Source organism: Chrysemys picta, chromosome 5, assembly GCF_011386835.1.
Source record: "Chrysemys picta bellii isolate R12L10 chromosome 5, ASM1138683v2, whole genome shotgun sequence".
Classification (NCBI taxonomy): Eukaryota; Metazoa; Chordata; order Testudines; family Emydidae; genus Chrysemys; species Chrysemys picta.
Window position 1 is genome coordinate 94,770,651 of NC_088795.1, and position 17,837 is coordinate 94,788,487.

Consider the following 17,837-nt stretch of genomic DNA (forward strand, 5'->3'; position numbering starts at 1 on the left):
AGCGGCTATGTGCGCTTCGCTTCGCTTCGCTTCGCTCCCCTGGGGCACTGTCCCGCTACCACAGGCCGAAAGAGAACCCAGCAACCAGGCGCCCCTGCACCAGCTGGACCCACACAAGCCCCACCCCCTTCGCTGCTCATGCGCGCTTCTAGCCAGACTCCGCCCCACCCCTTGAGGCCCACTGTCCCTGCGCATGCGCTCTATAGCTCTCCCATTGCCGATTAGGGTCTCTCTCGGCACTTCCGGAGGAGGGACGAGGCTGGAATGGTGAGGGTCACGTGCTCTCGCTGGCCCCGCCCCCAGGGGTGGCTGGACGGGACGATGTTGGTGCTGCTGGAGAAGCTCCCGGCTGACCAGGCCCTGAAGGTGAGACCCGCCCCTGCAGCCGGTGCGCTGCTCCCCGCCCCCCGCGTGGCGTCCGGGCCGCCCGCAGCCCCTCCGAGTAGCGGCGCCCAGGCGGCCCCGGTGTGGGCAGACGCGGTACCGCGCCCAACCGGGCGGGCTGTTGGTGGGCAGCGAGCGGCCCCGGCCGTGCCCTGGCGCCCGCTTGGCTACCCCGGCGCGGGGCCGGGCGCCTTGCCCTATGCTGCACGTCAGCTGGCGGCGCCGCAGCCCGCCTGGGACCAGGGCCTGTCATCTCCGGGCTAGTGCCAGGTGGGGTGACTCGTCCTTGCTAATAACGGGAACCCCCTTTGCTGTACATAAGCACAAAACAAGCGGCCCGAATTCCTCACCGTGTGATATTGACAGGAGCCGCCCTCCCCTCCTCGGGGACACACAGAGCAGCCTCCCCCGTTTTGTTACGGGTGTGTGTCAGTAACATCTAGTGCGGGGCGCTCCTGCGTGTGACCCCTGGGCCACTACACCTCTGCACGTCCGGCTTGGGGTCCCCGCCCCGGCCTCAGTATTCACGCCTACACATAGGGAAGCAATCCCAGCATCCGTGGTGGTTCTGGGATTTATGGGCTAAACTTCTGTGGTCAATATTTTAAGTAACTTAGACATAGATACTTGCTGTCTACGAAGGGAAGAATGTTCAGGACAACGACTCCTTCCCCTCCCACCTGGGAGGCTTCCTTGCTCCCCTCCCCCATCTACTTTTCCTACCCTCCGCCCCCCAAAAATGTAATAAACCATTAATGGCAACCATCCTGTGGACATGTTTCTGTATGGATCAGGATTCCCTCTGCTCACTAAACTGGAAGGGATAATTGGCTCTTAACGTCTTAGAAGTAATGAGATAAATACTTTTAATTGTCAGGAGAAGGGTATCAGTTACATTTGTCTTTAAATGTAATTTTGAGTGAGGCTGCATTAATTCATCAAAGCCTAATAAAATGAGCTGGGCAAATCTTTCTCCTGTTGTTCCCTTCTCTCCAGACAGCTCCTATTAGCTTATCATTAGGGCTGTCAAGCGATTAAAAAAATTAATCATGATTAATCACATGATTTAAAAAATCACGATTATATAAATATTTTTGGATGTTTTCTACATTTTCAAATATATCTATTTCAGTTACAACATAGAGTACAAAGTGTACTGTGCTCACTTTATATTTATTTTTATTATAAATAATTGCACTGTAAAGAAAAGAAATAGTATTTTTCAATTCCCTTAATACAAGTACTGTAGTGCAATCTCTTTATTGTGAAAGTTGAACTTAAAAATGTAGAATTATATACAAAAAAAACTGCATTCAAAAATAAAACAATGTAAAGTGAGCCTACAAGCCCACTTCTTGTTCAGCCAATCGCTCAGACAAACAAGTTTGTTTACATTAGCAGGAGATAATGCTGCCTGCTTCTTGTTCACAATGTCACCTGAAAGTGAGAACAGGTGTTCGCATGGCACTGTTGTAGCCAGCGTTGCAAGATATTTATGTGCCAGATGTGCTAAAGATTCATATGTCCCTTCCTGCATCAACCACAATTCTAGAGGACTTGCATCCATGCTGATGATGGTTTTGCTCGATAATGATCCAAAGCAGTGCAGATCAATGTATGTTCATTTTTGTCATCTGAGTCAGATGTCGCCAGCAGAAGGTTGATTTTTTTTTTTTGGTGGTTCGGGTTCTGTAGTTTCTGCATCGGAGTATTGTTCTTTCAAGACTTCTGAAAGTATGTTCCACAGCTCGTCCCTCTCAGATTTTGGAAGGCACTTCAGATTCTTAAATCTTGGGTCAAGTGCTGTAGCTATCTTTAGAAATCTCACATTGGTACCGTTTTGTCACATCTGCAGTGAAAGTGTTCATAAAACGAACAACATGTGCTGGGTCATTATCCGAGACTGCTATAATATGAAATATATGGCAGAATGCAGGTAAAACACAGAAAAAGAGACATACAATTCTTCCCCAAGGAGTTCAGTCACAAATTTAATTAATGCATTATTTTTTTAATGAACGTCATCAGCATGGAAGCATGTCCTCTGGAATGGTGGTTAAAGCATGAAGGGACATACAAATGTTTAGCATGTCTAGCACGTAAATATCTTGCAGTGCTGGCTACAAAAGTGCCATGCAAATGCCTGTTCTCACTTTCATGTGACACAGTAAATAAGAAGAGGGCAGCGTTATCTCCCGTAAATGTAAACAAACTTGCTTGTCCTAACTATTGGTTGAATAAGAAGTAGGACTGAGTGGACTTGTAGGCTCTAAAGTTTTACATTGTTTTGTTTTTGAGTGCAGTTATGTAACAACAACAAAATCGACATTTGTAAGTTGCGCTTTCACGATAAAGAGATTGCACTATGGTACCTGTTTGAGGTGAATTGAAAAAATATTTCTTTTCTCATTTTTACAGTGCAAATATTTGTAATAAAAATAATATAAAGTGAGCACTGTACACTTAGTATTCTGTGCTGTAATTGAAATAAACATATTTGAAAATGTAGAAAAATATTTAATAAAATATTTAATAAATTTCAATTGATATTTTATTGTTTAACAGTGCGATTAAAACTGCGATTAAAACTGCAATTAATCACGATTAATTTTTTTGAGTTAATTGTGTGCGTTAACTGCAATTAGTCGACAGCCCTACTTATCGTGTATCTAATAGTTTTCTTACTTTTTGATCTTTAAAGAACTGTGAAACAGACAAGCTGTTTATTACAGGGGTGGCCAAACTTACTGACCCTCCGAGCCGCATATGACAGTCTTCAAAAGTTCGAGAGCTGGGCCACACCTGCTGGGGCTTGGAGCTTCAGTCCTGCTGAAGCCCCAAGCCGTGGCAGGTACACCCCGCAGGGTTGAAGCCCTGAGACCCTCTCCCTCTGCTGGGCAACAGCCATGAGATCTCTCTCCCCTGTTGGGCAGAAGCCCTTACCCCACCGCAAGGCAGAGGTCCCAAGCTCCCCCCTCACAGTCTGGTACGTGGAGAATGGAGGGAGATGTGGGGGACTCCGTGAGCTGCACTTTAACGGTAAATGTGGCTCGTGAGTCACAGTTTGGCCATCTGATATTATGTACAAATCACTGTCCAAACACACACACAGTTGGCAGTTTTATATTTAACAAGAGAAATAAGAAAAATATTTTGATTAAAATAACTAGAGGACGAGTGAAAATATTCTTGAACTTTTTTACCAGTACAAATAAAACACTTGAGATATTCTTCAGTCATCCTCACAATTGTCAGCGCAAAATAAATTAAACACTGACTTTCCTCGCTGATAATAATCCAGAATCCTCTGCTGCTGTCACAACAGCTCTGACTATTGTTGATTTCATTTTTTGTAAATGAAGTACTAGTCAGTCCTTTTCAACCACAAAGAAGAAGTGGGCTGTAGTCCACGAAAGCTTATGCTCTAATAAATTTGTTAGTCTCTAAGGTGCCACAAGTACTCCTGTTCTTTTTACAAAGAAAGTAGTTGCTGCATTGGGCCTTGAGGATAGAGAAACAAGGGGAGAGTTTCTGGGTGCAAGTGGCTGGTGATTTGGGGAATGGGGAATTATAGTAGCAGTGGATACTCACTTATTAACATCTTGTATTTATGCTGCACATTTAATTTTGAAGATTCCAAAGTGCTTCAGAAAGATCATTGCACCTCACTCAGGTGAAACTCAGTGATAGTTTAATAGCACATATCAATACTGTATAACAGAAGATGGGGGGGGAAAAAACAACTATCCAGATGAAGAGGCATGATGTAGTTACCCTGTGTGGACCCTGGCCAAAGCAAGGGAATTAAACATATCTCCTTTAGGCCTTGGCTACACTGGCGCTGTACAGCGCTGCAACTTCCTGCGCTCAGGGGTGTGAAAACGCCTCCCCCACCCCCCGAGCGCAGCGAGTGCAGCACTGTAAAACGCCAGTGTAATCAGCGCCTGCAGCACTGCAAGCTACTCCCCTCAGAGAGGTGGAGTACTTACAGTGCTGCGAGAGAGCTCTCGCAGCGCTGGCGGCGCGACTACACGCACGCTTCACAGCGCTGCCGCAGCAGCGCTGTGAATTCCCAAGTGTAGCGAAGGCCTTAGTGAAAAGTGTTGTGTGATGTAGTCAGGATCTCTTTATTTTTTTTTTTTTTAACAGCTCTTCCAGAATAGGCTACCTCTAGCTGCACGTTATCCCTTTACACAATACCAGGGTGGCATTCATTCAGCATCCAGCCACTGAGGCAAATGTGACACCTGAATTGTCTGCTGAACTTTGCTTCTTGTGTAGGGTAATAGTGGAGCCATTATAAAGCCTTAGAGGGTTTTTTGGTTGTTTCCCCCCAGTTTCTTCACCAAGTAGTTGATGGCATATGTGGCCGTGCATATTGTCGATATCAGGATTATGGCAGTGTTTGGAATTTGGCAGAATGGATGGAGGTATTAGAAGAAACAACAACATTCTTCAAAACTACAGTTGGCAAAAACCTGTCAGATGAAGAGGTGAGATTATCATCATTGATTAGATTTGACTTTCTGCCATCAAGCCTAGTGCTATTGCTATTCTATCCTGAAATATTTATATATTTTAAGTGGGGGTTCATATGTTAAATATAGGATCTGGATAGTAATAAAATAAACCAAATCTTGATCACCTTAAGCAGCTCCCTGTCTGCCTCCTCTCATCCCCCTTTATTTCAGGGATTCTGTGCAGCTCCCTGTATCCTCTCTCTGTTCCAGGTTCTTTGTGACCCCCCCCCCCATTTCCTTCCTCCCCTACCAGCGTCCTCTATTCTCCCCTCATGCCAGCAGTTCTGCGTGCACCCTATTCTCACTTCCCCACCGTGGCAGGGATTTTCTTCATCCTCCCTTCTTCCATGCCAGATTCCCCCCCACCCCTCCATCCCTGACTCTGGTTCTATGTGCCCCCATTCCAAATTCCCCCATTATTCTCTCTACATGGCAGGGGCTTTGTGTGTGCTCTCATTGTCAGGTCCCTAATACTGCCTTTCAGGGTTCTGTGGGGTCCGTTCCTCCTCCCATTCCATGGGCTATGTGTGCCTCCCCATTCCTGCCTTCTTCCCACATGCTAGGGTCTACAGTCCTCTTCCCTCCCCCCTCCCCCCCCAGTCTCTCTATACTCCTTTCCCCTGGGCCAGGGCTATGTGTGCCCCCCTTATTCCATTCTGGGGCCACCCATTCTTCCCACTCATGGCATTGGGGCTGTGCGCGCCCCCATACCAGGGATTCTGTTTTTCCCCCCAGCCCCACATAGCAGGGACCCCCATAGGAGGGACTCTGCAAACTCTCCTTCCTTTCCACCCATGCCAGGGGCTCTGGCTGCTCTCCCCCCTTCCCACCTTCCTCCACCATTCTAGTGGCTCTGTCTGCTCCCTCCCCCCCGAGCAGGTTTCCCCAATTTCCTTCCTCCCTCCACCAGCGTTTCTGTGTGACCCATTCCCCCTTCCCTTCGTGCCTGGGCTATATGTATGTCCCCATTTCCTCTCTTCCCTCATTTTCTGTCTGGGAGATAAGTCATTCAGGATGTCAGCAAGTTACTCTATTGGAGGATGAGCAGAGATGAGATGTGGTATTGATATTGTGGAAGACACAGTGTGTCTAATTTTAAGGAAAACTTATAGGTGCTCATAAATATAGTTAGGAATGTATTTATTTCATTTTATGGATAGCAGGGAGGTAGCAGTCAGAATGCTACCTCCAGACTGTATGTGGGCAGCTGAGTGACAGATAAACAGTCAATACCAGTGTGTCCTTTCAAACTAGCACTGGGAGAGTTACCTTTTATTTTATCTTTTTAAGGAGCGCCTCAATGGATTCTAATTGAAACTTTTCTTTTAAGAAAAGAATCTAAACAGGTTAAATAGTATCCTTTGAGAGACCATTCTCCAGTCAATGTTTTATACATATATTTAATTAACAGTTATGGAGATAAACTTCATGGAGTCATGTTTGCTTATGCACCATAGGAAACACACATGGGGGAAATCAATAGGAAAGGGGCATTGATAGGGAAACTTCCTTGAATTTTTCAAGCCTCAAGTGCATTCAGCTGAATTGTTTGTTAACAACAGTGAGTAAACACTTCACAAATTTCCCTAGCACATAAACAAGGCTTTATAGTGAATAAAAATTTCACTGTATCTGAGGGTGCTTTGGTGGTTGCTTATCTCCACTGTCTGCCATCGTGACCTGTTGGGAGAGGCAAGGGCAAACACTGAAAGTAACTCCAGGTAGCAGTTATCATTTTGGCTTCTTATCCAGTACAGCTATATTCTACTGTAAATATAAGCTTTTCTGCTTCATAATTAAAACTCTCTTTTTACTGATATTTGCAGGCTGTTCAGCAGTTGAATGAGTTGAGCTCAAGCTATCAAGAAGCAATAACGAAATGCTTGAAAGGCAGAAAGGAAGAAATCAGGCATGCACTGGTAGAAAGCATAAGTGCAATCTCCTCTGCCCAGCTACAGGATTTTGACTGGCAGTTAAAGGTGAGACACTATCTCTGTTGCTTACTGTCCAGAGCCTACAAGGCTACAAACACACCCTCTGGTAGGCTGCCTGATTCAGAGGTAAGGTTAGACTTATATGGATACCAGAAACCCAGAGCAGAAGAATTGCTGGGAAGGCATACAGCTCATGAAAATAAGCTCCCCTTTGCTGTGCTGCATTGTTGCCATCTCTTGGATGTTTTTGTGAGCTTTTGATTCTCCTCACACATTTAATTTACATCTCTCCATCACAATTTGAGCCCTAACTGGGAAACTTGAATAGAAGAAGAAAACCTTTTGCTTAGAATAAAATAAAAAAGTAAAGCTACATGAAGACTGTGGAATTCTCTGACTCGTAAAAAAAACAACCCTCTGGATCAGGCCTGCACAACATGCGGCCCGCCGCGTGGGTTCACAGTGCGGCCTGTGGGGGGTGAGTAGGCAAGCGGTGGGGGGGGGGGGGAGTAGGTGAGCCGGGGTGGGGGGGCTGAGGCGGCGAGCAGGGGGGCAGGTGAGCCGGTGGCTGAGGAGGCGAGCGGGCGGGTAGTGGCGGGGGGGCAGGTGAGCCAGGGGCGGGCTGAGGATGTGAGCTGTGTTGGTGGCTGACCTGGTCTACTGATCTGGTCTGGCTCCCATCCTCTCTCCAAGGGTTGCAGCTGTCTGGAGGTGCCTGCTTTCCATGCCTTCCTCATTCACACCTCATTCATTCAACAGGGCAATTGATTACAAAGTGGGGGGGAAGATCTTATTCTACTTCTAGCAAAAAGACGTTTTTCTTTTACCTCAATTATACTACCTTAGGAGCCCGCTATAACATATTACAAAGGTTTAATACTGCTGTTTTGGTGGGGCGGCGCTGGGAAGGAGGGTTTGTTTCCGCGGGGCGGGCGGCGCTGAGGGGGGGGGGTGCTGGGGGGGGGGGGGGGTCGGCAGGGCCAGGGGGTTTCAGCCGTCAGCTATTTTCTTTGGAGTAATATGGCCCTCGCCACTTTACAAGTTGTGCTGGCCTGCTCTAGATCATGACTAAATGTATGTACGTTTAAGGGATAGATTGACATCAGTTGTATTTAGTTTTATTTTACTAAAGAGAATGGTGCTGCCCAAAGTTGGAAGAACATCTGCCTATAGTAGAAGTGCTCTTTTGCATAAACATTTTAATCTGCCAGAAGTGCATTATAGAAATAATCCTGATAATATTGCTTATGTTTATCTGTCCTTGTTAGTTGTTAAATAACAGACTAGCTTTTTGTCCTAACAAGCACTGTAGATATTTTTTGCTGAAAAATGATTTTGAACTCCAAGTCAGTTTTTGACTGGACCAGATTTTGCAGGAGCTGATAGCATAACATCATGTTGTGCTTCAGATGAGCTGCCTGTTAAATACTGATCTGTCTCACTGACTGAATTTACTGTTGACAAGATTATAAACCAGACCTATAAAAACACCCAGTTGCTGCCCGCAGTTTCTTGTTACTTTCTTCATTGAGGTTTTTTTTGTTTTTTTTTTTAATTTCTGGCTAAGAATTAATTCTGAATTAATATAACATCTGAACTAATTCACAGCTGTCCATTTCTTCCTTTGTGGCTCACTTTTTGCGTTATCCTTTATTCCCATTAGTCACCTGTGCAATTTATTAAAATCAGAAACTCTCCTTTGGGGAAATGCTGCTGTAATAGTTATATAGAACCAGCTGCCTTCCCATAGTTGAACAGGACCAAAATCAAGTCACAGCCTCCCTGTGTCTGGTATATGATAATACTGCCAAGTGAATGGAAAAATGTATTCAGTATTTGCTAGCCAATGTGAAAAATACCTGCACCACTTCACACTCTCTGCAATTTAAAGGAATAGAGCTGTGTACTGTATTTAGTTGCAAAATTGTCAATAAACTTTCTATTACATTTAAAAAAAAAACTTTTACTAGGGCTGATTTAAATAGTAGAAAAACCTTGACATGCCATTTGACCGGTTTTACTAGTATTTGTAAAATTGTATAATTGTTAAATAGTATTTGATCATCTGCAGAGTTGGCTGGAAAGTGCAAAAAACCACTTAAGAATAAGAATGGTCATACTAAGTCAGACCAGTGGTCCATCTAGCCCAGTATCTTGTCTTCTGACAGTGGCTAATGCCAGGTGCTTCAGAAGGTATGAACAGAACAGGTAATCGTTGAGTGATCCATCCCCTGTCGTCTACTCCCAGCTTCTGACAAACAGAGGCTAGGGACTCTTCAGAGCATGGTTTTGCATCCCTGCCCATCCTGGCTAATAGCCATTCATGGACCTATCCAGTTCTTTTTTCAAACCTGTTATAGTCCTGGTCTTCACAATATCCTCTGGCAAAGAGTTCCACAGCTCAACTGTACATTATGTGATGAAATATTTCCTTCTGTTTGTTTTAAACCTGCTTCCTATTACAGTAAATGCTTTGTTATTTGGTATGTTGTGGGAATGGGGGGTGCTGGTAAGTCAAAAATTCTGGTTAACTAAGAGTTATACTTACCAATGGAGGGAGGTAGTTTGGATGCGGGAGGAGGCTCAGGGCTGGGGGTTGTGGTGCGGGAGGGGTTGGGGCGCAGGCTCTAGGAGAGAGTTTGGGTGCAGGAGGGGGCTTGGGGCAGGGGTTGGGGTGCGGGAGGAGTTTCAGGGTGCTGGATCCAGGTAGCGCTTACCTTGGGTGTCTCCCCACAGGCGGTGACATGTCCCTGCTGGTTGTAGGCGGAAGTGTGGCCCGGTGGCTCAGCGCACTGCCTCCACCCGCAGGCGCTGGGCCGCAGCTACCATTGGCCGCAGTTCCTGGCCAATGGGAGTTGCGGAGCCAGCACTCAAGGCGGAGGCGTCGCACAGAGCCCCCATGGCTGTTCCTCTGCCTAGGAGCAGCAGGGACGTGTCGCTGCTTTCGGAGAGCCATGCGGAGCCAGGTAGGGAGTCTGCCAGCCCCGCGCCAACTAGACTTTTAATGGATATCAGAAATGCTGGTTTCTAGAGCTTTCTGGTTGGTAAAGTGTCGGATAACACAATTTTTACTGTAATTTCATTTGGTGACCCCAAGTTCTTGTGTCATGAGACTGAGTAAATAACACTTCCTTATTTACTTTCTCCACATCAGTCATGGTTTTATAGATCTCTATCATATTCCCCTGTTCTTTTCTGGTACTTTGACTCTGGTACTTATTCAACACGTTCCAGAGTAATTGCGTAAATTGTAAATACTGTTCAGTCAGGCCTACTGTCATCTCTTTTACCTTTATAGTCTTTCATGGCTCGCTCTCTCTCAGCAGATTTGCCCTTTTTATCTAATCCTGGCCCTTGTTGGATGCATATTTCAATTCCATTCCATTGTATAACTTGCATGCAGAATTATTTGAAAAACTAAATAAGCAAGAAACTGTTTAAGTGTTGGCAGGTCCAAAATGTAATCTACTTTAAAATTTGATTGTAAAGTTTAGGCAACCAAAGTTTTGAGGAATGATTTCAAAACACATGGTTCAGTGCTGCTGCCTATACTTAACACTAATCCTGACAGTGCCCTTTCAAGATAAAGTGTAGACGTGGTGGCCTGGTGGATATATAACATTTAATGGCTCTATTTTAAATGACTTCTAATTCATCATGTACAGCTTGCTCTCTCCAGTGATAAAATCTCCATGCTGCAAATGCCACTTCTCAATCTTGATCTGGATGTGAAAGAAAATGGTGAAATTAAGCCAGTCTCTGTAGAAATGAATAAGGAAGAACTGCAGAACCTAATAAATGCACTGGAAGCAGCTAATAAGGTATTTATTACTGACTTTTTATTACATCCTTTCTTAATTAGGTCCTAAGTACTACAATCATTTTAGTTTACTGTATTCCTGTTCTTATAGGACGATTTTATAGGAAGTGACTTGGTAGTGGAACATGCTTCTGTGGAGTTAGAGCTTATTACTGTATTTAAGTTTATGTTTATCTTTAGCAGTCTTTGTTTATCTCTGGCACAGTTTTATAAAAATCATCTCTTCCTCTAATGAACAGTTAACATTTTTTTTTGTCATTAGCACTAGTTGATTTTTATCAAACTTTCTTCCTCTGCTGCTCTACCCCTGATTGGAATTCTGTGGCGTAAGCCCAAAATTTTGCATGCCCCTCTTATATTGTTTTGTTTCATAGTGTTTGGTTACCATGGTTAACCTGTCTGGTTCTGTATAGCAAGACAGAGCCCTGGATATTGCTACCTAACAACAAAATGTTCTTGATGCTGTACATTAGAAAAAGTTCCATTTCAAAGGTTCCCATTCCTTCCACAGGGGCAGGAATGCAACAAGCACAATAGACAGCTGAGATCAGGATCAAACTGTCCTGAAAGTTGTAGCAAGCAGAAAAGAATATGAAAAGAACAGCGTTTTAGATGAAAGTCACATACAGAATGATTTGAAGACAGAATTTCCTCCTGACCCTCACAAAGCATCAGTGTCTGGAAACAGACTGTTTGACACATTATATGGGTTTATCTAGATCAGGGGTGGGCAAACTTTTTGGCTTGAGGGCCACATCGGGGAATAGAAATTGTATGGAGGGCCATGAATGCTCACAAAATTGGGGTTGGGGTGTGGGAGAGGGTGTGGGCTCTGGGGTGGGGCTGGGGGTGAGGAGGTTGGGGTGCTGGAGGGTGCTCTGGGCTGGGACCGAGGGGTTCAGAGCAGGGCTTTGGAGTTGTGCTCCGGCTCTGCTCCAGCTCCAGGCAAAATCCTGCAGCTTCACTGCTCCTGAGCTGCTCCAGGCTCCGCTCCAAAGCCCTTGTTCAGAGGGCAATCAGGGCTGGGACTGGGGTGCAGGAAGGGGTTCAGGTTCTGGCTGGGAGTGTGGGCTCGGGGTGGTGCTTGGGATGAGAGGTTTGGTGTGCAGGAGGGTGCTCCAGGCTGGGATCGAGGGAGATCAGGGCTTGGGCAGGGTGTTAGGGCGTGGGGAGAGTCTCAGGGGTGTGACCCCTGACCCAGCGCCCCCCGAAGTGGGGCCAAGCCGCGTGGTGCGGCCCCCGACACCGCGCTCCGGCCGGAGCGGGGCTGAGCCACGTGGTGCAGCCCTGACACCGCGCTCCGGCCGGAGCGGGGCTGAGCCACGTGGTGCAGCCCTGACACCGCGCTCCGGCCGGAGCGGGGCTGAGCCACGTGGTGCAGCCCTGACACCGCGCTCCAGCCGGAGCGGGGCCGAGCCGCTTTGTGCGGCTCAGGAGCTGGCTTAAAACGGCTCATGGGCCATAGTTTGCCCACCCCTGATCTAGATCAAGCAATCCTTTATTTCCTGTGGGCTAATAGAACCGATAGAAAGGGAATTGTACACTGAGAATGCCAGTATATCTGACACTGAAAAAATTAATTTTAATGGAAACTAAATCCCCTGGAATAGTTCCAAATTGGACAATGGAAAGCAGAAAATAAACGGAAGAAAGTAACTTAAACATTTTTGGAGTGGTGTGGTGATAGGGAAAGACAAAGTATTGTCTGACTTGTACATTTGTGGATGGTAATCACATGGATTGGAGGTATCCTCAACCAAATTGCAGCATTTATTCAAGGCACTTTATAAGATACAGTGGTTTTGTTAGCGCTGTTGATGAATGATGTACGTGCTTTAAATATCTGTTGATTTACTAATAATGACTGTTTACAAACTTCTGTCTCCCAGTACAATGAGTGGAGAAATGATGGAATAAAGTAGAAGGATCTAGTTAGAAGTTGGCTATTTATCTCTTAGATCAAGTTTTGGTTGTTTTTTTTAAGGGTTTTTTTTAAACTTAGCTGACAAACTATTTGCTGTTATCTATCCATAATGTCTTAATGTCATGGCTGCAATTTGCAGGCCAACACTTCTAATGTTTTTTCAAGAGTGCTTGGCAACTGGGAAATCCTGGCTAGTAATTCTTAGTGCTTTTAGTATCAAATGCTAAATGAGGCAGAAGTATAACAGTAATGGTGCTGTTTTTTAAAAAAGTGGTCGTACATAGTTCAAAGTGGTACGAGCACATCTCGGTGTAGTAGTGCGAGGACTGGGCCCCCAAGCAACCTGACAGCTAGTCATTGGGCTGGTCATCTTCATCCCAGGTGCATCGGACACTTCCATATATGCCCTGCTGTAGCCAACAGCCTTCTTTTGCTTTTGGGAGTAGCTCTGTGGCTACCTACAGGAACTGTTCCTTCTTGGCAGAGTGGTCTCCTAGGCAGTTGACAGCAGTTCCTGTTTGGGCCTTCTCAGGGCTGATCACAGGAAAACTTTGAGGCCTCTGGGTACCCCTGAGTTCCCTGCAAATGAAGCCAAAGGAGCAGTTGCTCATCAAGATTCTAGGCTACCCAGCCAGGGCTCCTTTAGCCCAGGCTTCAGCAGATGCCAGCTTGCTCGGCGCTCTCCTCAGGGTTCCAGAGGAAGAGAAGGTAAAGTTCTCAAACTTGATAGTATGTATTGAGAGGAGGGACTCACTCTGTGAATGGTGTCCCATGTCTGGTGTGTGAGGCAGAAACCTGCAGGCATATTTGCAAAGACTGTTTGTAAGGTATTGTCCAGGCATCTTGAGCCTGTCACTCTGGCCCTGATTGTAGCTGAATCTCATTCTTCTTTCAATTTCTTTCTGAAGGTCGTTTTGCAGCTGAAATGACGAGATTCTGACTATCAGTGACATCTGTTGGTGGTGGTTCCACAAGAGACTGCAAAGAGAATGGAGATATACTCTATAAAGTGGGAAAGTAATGATGCTATTAAAGTACTGAGTTAAGCAAGCAATACTGATGTGGACCAGAAGATTTATCACAAATTTGCTGGAAAAAGAAAGCCTGCTGTCCACTAGACCCAAAACACAGTTGCCTTGTAGAAAATGCTGAAAGTTGTATAGGCCTATGAAAGACTACAGTAGCATTTATGAAAAATTTGAGTGCTGTGTTTGACTTTGGAGAGGAGATTTTGCAGATGTACATAAGCTTGTTTTTGTTCAGAATAAGAAATCTTGCCTTCACAGTAACTTATTACATAACAGTGTAATATAAGTTGCTTTCTTGGGAAGGGTAAGCACACCTGTGTCCTGGAACATAAATATTTGATACTTGTGAATAGCAAAGTAATAAACTGTTGATGCTTTACATAGATAATGGCTTTTGAAAATTTAAAAAAATCTTTAAACATTCAGAACCTTCCGACCTGTGTCTTGTGGGTTTCACATAATTGTCTTGAATCTGCTCTGAAAACTGCACCAGTGTCAAAGTTCTGAATAAGAAACACGTGGCTTTCAACTGACAAGTGTGACTCAAAAAAAAAAATCAAGTGGTAGTTTTGCAGAACAGTAGGTCAGCTATTTCCAAAGTGTGTCTGAGTGTATATGCTGTACACAGGCTGTCAGAATAGTGCTCCCAGCCCAATATAGCCATTTTTCTGCAGGGAGGGTGTTACACATCTGCTGAGTTTGGGGGCAGGATTTAGACTACATGCAGAATTTCGGAAGAGAATTTATTGATACCAGAAATCTGTCTGATTCAAATAATTACATGCTTGTCTAAATATCAAAACATGTTTAGTTGTATTTAAATAGAATAAAAAAAAATGTATGCATTCGTTTTACTTGCAGTGAACTGTAGTAAACCATGTTATCTGCCTTTAACAAATAAATTCTTGTGACTCTCTTGCAGCCGGAGGATGCGGAAGTGATGTAAAGGGCAGAATCCTGCTTTCATACCCAGATAATAGTGATTTGTGAGGTACAAGACCCAAGACTATCATTCATTTCAGTAGTTAGGTTCCCATTGACTTGTGTGGGAGCAAGACCTGAGTTCAGATTTACATCTCCAAGAGAAAACAGTCAGCCACTACAACATTCTGTAGGCCAGATCCTCACCTGGGATAAATCAATTGGAGCTTTGCCAACTTGCATCACTTAAGAAGCTGGCCCTGTAAGGAAACATTAGCTCTGCCAGCATAAAATATAGGTGTCTTTTAAGTCAGTAATATGAAGGAATTCACTTTACATTACCTTAATTACTGAAATGCAAATTCATATTAATTATTTTCTATTTTTCTGCCTTAGATAGAATTTTAATTTTCTCTTTCCACTGTGAATAGTATTTGTAATTAAATGAATGTGTAAATACTTTGTGTTTTGCATATGGCAAGCTAATGAAAAAGCCATGAACCACCACTATTTAATATTATGGTCAGAGTACTACATAACAAAATTTCAGAAATGATAATTGCAAATGAACTCTTATTTTACTGTATCATTGTAATGGGATCTTCAGTAGGAATGAATTAGAGAGAAACAACCTTCATATATCACATAGAATAGTTACGTGTAACTTCAAGCAATTTATTTTAGATGCAGAGAGATGCACTGGATTTTTCTGATTGAAATATAGCAATTTTGTTGCTTGCTCAAAGATATTCAGGCTATTATTGCTTTTTTAGCCTTGTTTTTGTCTTTCTGTTGTTGAAATGAGTGAATAGGTTTGCTTATCAGGTTAACGCAATCCATTATTGATTTGTGTATGTAAATTCTACTGATTTAGGCTAGCATGGCAGTAGCCCTAAGGGCTGCCACCTTTGATCACTAGTGTGCAGAATTGACGCCCCAAGATTGTTGGGAAGTTATGGAAGGAATATTCAGGATAGTGTTTCCCACGTAGAGTACCCATCATGGGGTAAAATCCCTCCAAACCCTGAAGTCCTCCATGTCTGTATTATATGTTGGACTAGTAATACTGTATATTATTTGTACTACCTAGGAGCCCTAGTAATGGACCAGCATCCTGCTGAATATATGTATAGTAAAGGGACCAAGGAAGGGGTACTGAGTGATTAACCAGAGAAGAGAGAACCCCAAAATATATCTTTAGTATTTCATTTCTGTGTTAGGCATTTAGTCATTGTAGGCAAAGTTTATTTTTATATTAATTGGTTGTAGACCAGTTTTGTAACTTGGCTGGAGAAATGTACTTAAATGTACCTAAATTATGCAGTCATGTTTATCCAATTTAGTAACTACAGTTGTTTACAGTGATTCTCAGACCTCTGTGGTTCAGGAGCCACATTAGCGATTAGTATTACCCAAAAGAGCCACAGTAGTGTGACTTCATTGTTTCATTTACTGTAGTACTATATATTCAGATTTAAACAGTATGACATGGGAAATACTAATTTATTATATATATAAAATTCTCACAGCAAAATGACTGATCAAGTATTATTTTATCAACTACAATTGGTTAATAATATAGTAGAAGCATCCTGATTGGTTGTTAATTAAATCAGTGTTTTTATATTATATGCTGTAAAGAGCTGCAGGAGACACATTGAAGAGCCACTTGCACCTTGTGAGCTTCAGTTTGAGTATCACTGTCTGATAGTTAGAGAGTAGTGTCAACTGCAACTCCTTGAGGTTGTGAGCTCCTCAAGAAGCCAGGTGCCAGAGAATAGAGAAAGTTAGTAATGTGGACAAACTAACAGCGTGGTTTGTGTGTCTTTGGGCTCTTCAGGTTTTGGATGCTGTGGTCTAAATTTTCAAAAGTGATTAATGATTTTAGGTGCCCAATTTGATCTACATTAAAGGGGCCTGTTTTTCAGGAAGTTCTGGGCACTCAAAAATTAAGACACCTGAAATCTTAGTTGCTTTAGATCCTATGCTTCTAGCCTTCTCTGCAGATTTTTCCAATCCCTCTCCCTGAGCGGAGAATTTAGTTAAAATTCAGCAAGTTGAAACTAGAAGTCTTCCCCCTCTTATGGGATTCACAGTGGGAAGGGAGATCATCACCCTATATATTTATCTGATAGCCTCTGGTGACTGCATAACTGTGAAATTCTTAAAACTTGAATGCAGATAGCTATAAATTAATGGACATACAATCATAAAAGATATTCAAGTAAAACCAGTGACTTTCCTCTATTCAGGCTGAAAATCGTGCTCGATTTTTGGATTGAATAGCTTATCCTATACTGTTCCCCCCAACACACACACACACACACACACACACACACACACACACACACACACTTTTATCTAGAGCAGTAGAGCACGCTTTACAATGATAGCGTGCCTTGACTATTTTTCACATAACGCCATTATACATGCCTTATCTTTTCCCCACGAACTCCACAAATATCTTCGTCAGATAAGCATGGATATTGTGCTTGTATGCTTCAGGCACCTCAGAAATAAAGTGGGGACCTGCATAGCAAAATTAGCTTTAATTAAAACTTGCCAAATACATAACCAAAAGACTCTTGTTAAAGGAGGCCTCACTGTTGCTAATTTAATCATTTTATTATCAATACCTCCTTTTTAGTGAGGTGGGGGAAGGAGTTACAAACAGGCTAAAAAACCTGTTCCTTAGATTTACAGTGCTGAAAGTAAGAACAGCTGCCATGCAAATGTATACTTTAAGTCAATTCTGCACATTTCTGAGTAGAGGACAACTTTGTTTTTTTTGTTTTGCCTTTTTACAGTTTATAAACACCATGAATGCATTAAAGAAAGTTTCCAAATGCTTACAAGGTCTCTATTTTAAATGATATAAAAGTGAGCAGGTGAAGTTGGTACAGGAACATGCTTTTGATATAGGTTTTCATGCTGGTATCTTTTAGTTTTCAGAAATCTATTGTTCAAAAATATTGTAAAAAATGCTTCAAATTTAAATGCTTCAAAACAAGTTTTTTTGTTTTGTTTTGTTTTTTTAAATAGGCCCAACTGATAGGTTCAGATTGTACATTCATTCAAACTATAAAAAACACATGGAAAATCAGATGATTTTCAGCTCATACAAAGCAAGTTTTAAAATCAAGCATTTATTTAAAAATAATGCTTTTATTTGGTTACTAGGAAGATACAGTTTAATAAAGTTTACACACATACATTTTATATTACATGTTTTGACGCTACGCAAAAATGGCTTTATAATTACACTGTAGGTGTGTATGTTATTTACTTGTTTGTATTTTCTTGTTT

At 43.2% G+C, this 17,837-nt stretch overlaps 1 protein-coding gene across 2 annotated transcripts; it reads left to right on the plus strand.

The window, feature by feature from the left end:
- The first annotated feature begins 114 nt into the window (after positions 1-114).
- Positions 115-17,541, plus strand: COMMD8 (COMM domain containing 8). 2 transcript variants are annotated; one of them, XM_005309920.4, is made up of 5 exons: positions 115-366; positions 4,722-4,877; positions 6,731-6,883; positions 10,504-10,659; positions 13,491-17,541. In XM_005309920.4, the coding sequence occupies exons 1-5, from the start codon at positions 265-267 to the stop codon at positions 13,509-13,511; spliced, it is 588 nt and encodes a 195-aa protein (XP_005309977.1). In that variant the 5' UTR covers positions 115-264; the 3' UTR covers positions 13,512-17,541. The 2 variants fall into 2 exon arrangements, with proteins under 2 accessions (XP_005309977.1, XP_065454195.1); XM_065598123.1 differs by lacking the exon at positions 13,491-17,541 and having other exon boundaries at positions 207-366; positions 10,504-10,722.
- The last annotated feature ends 296 nt before the right edge of the window (positions 17,542-17,837 follow it).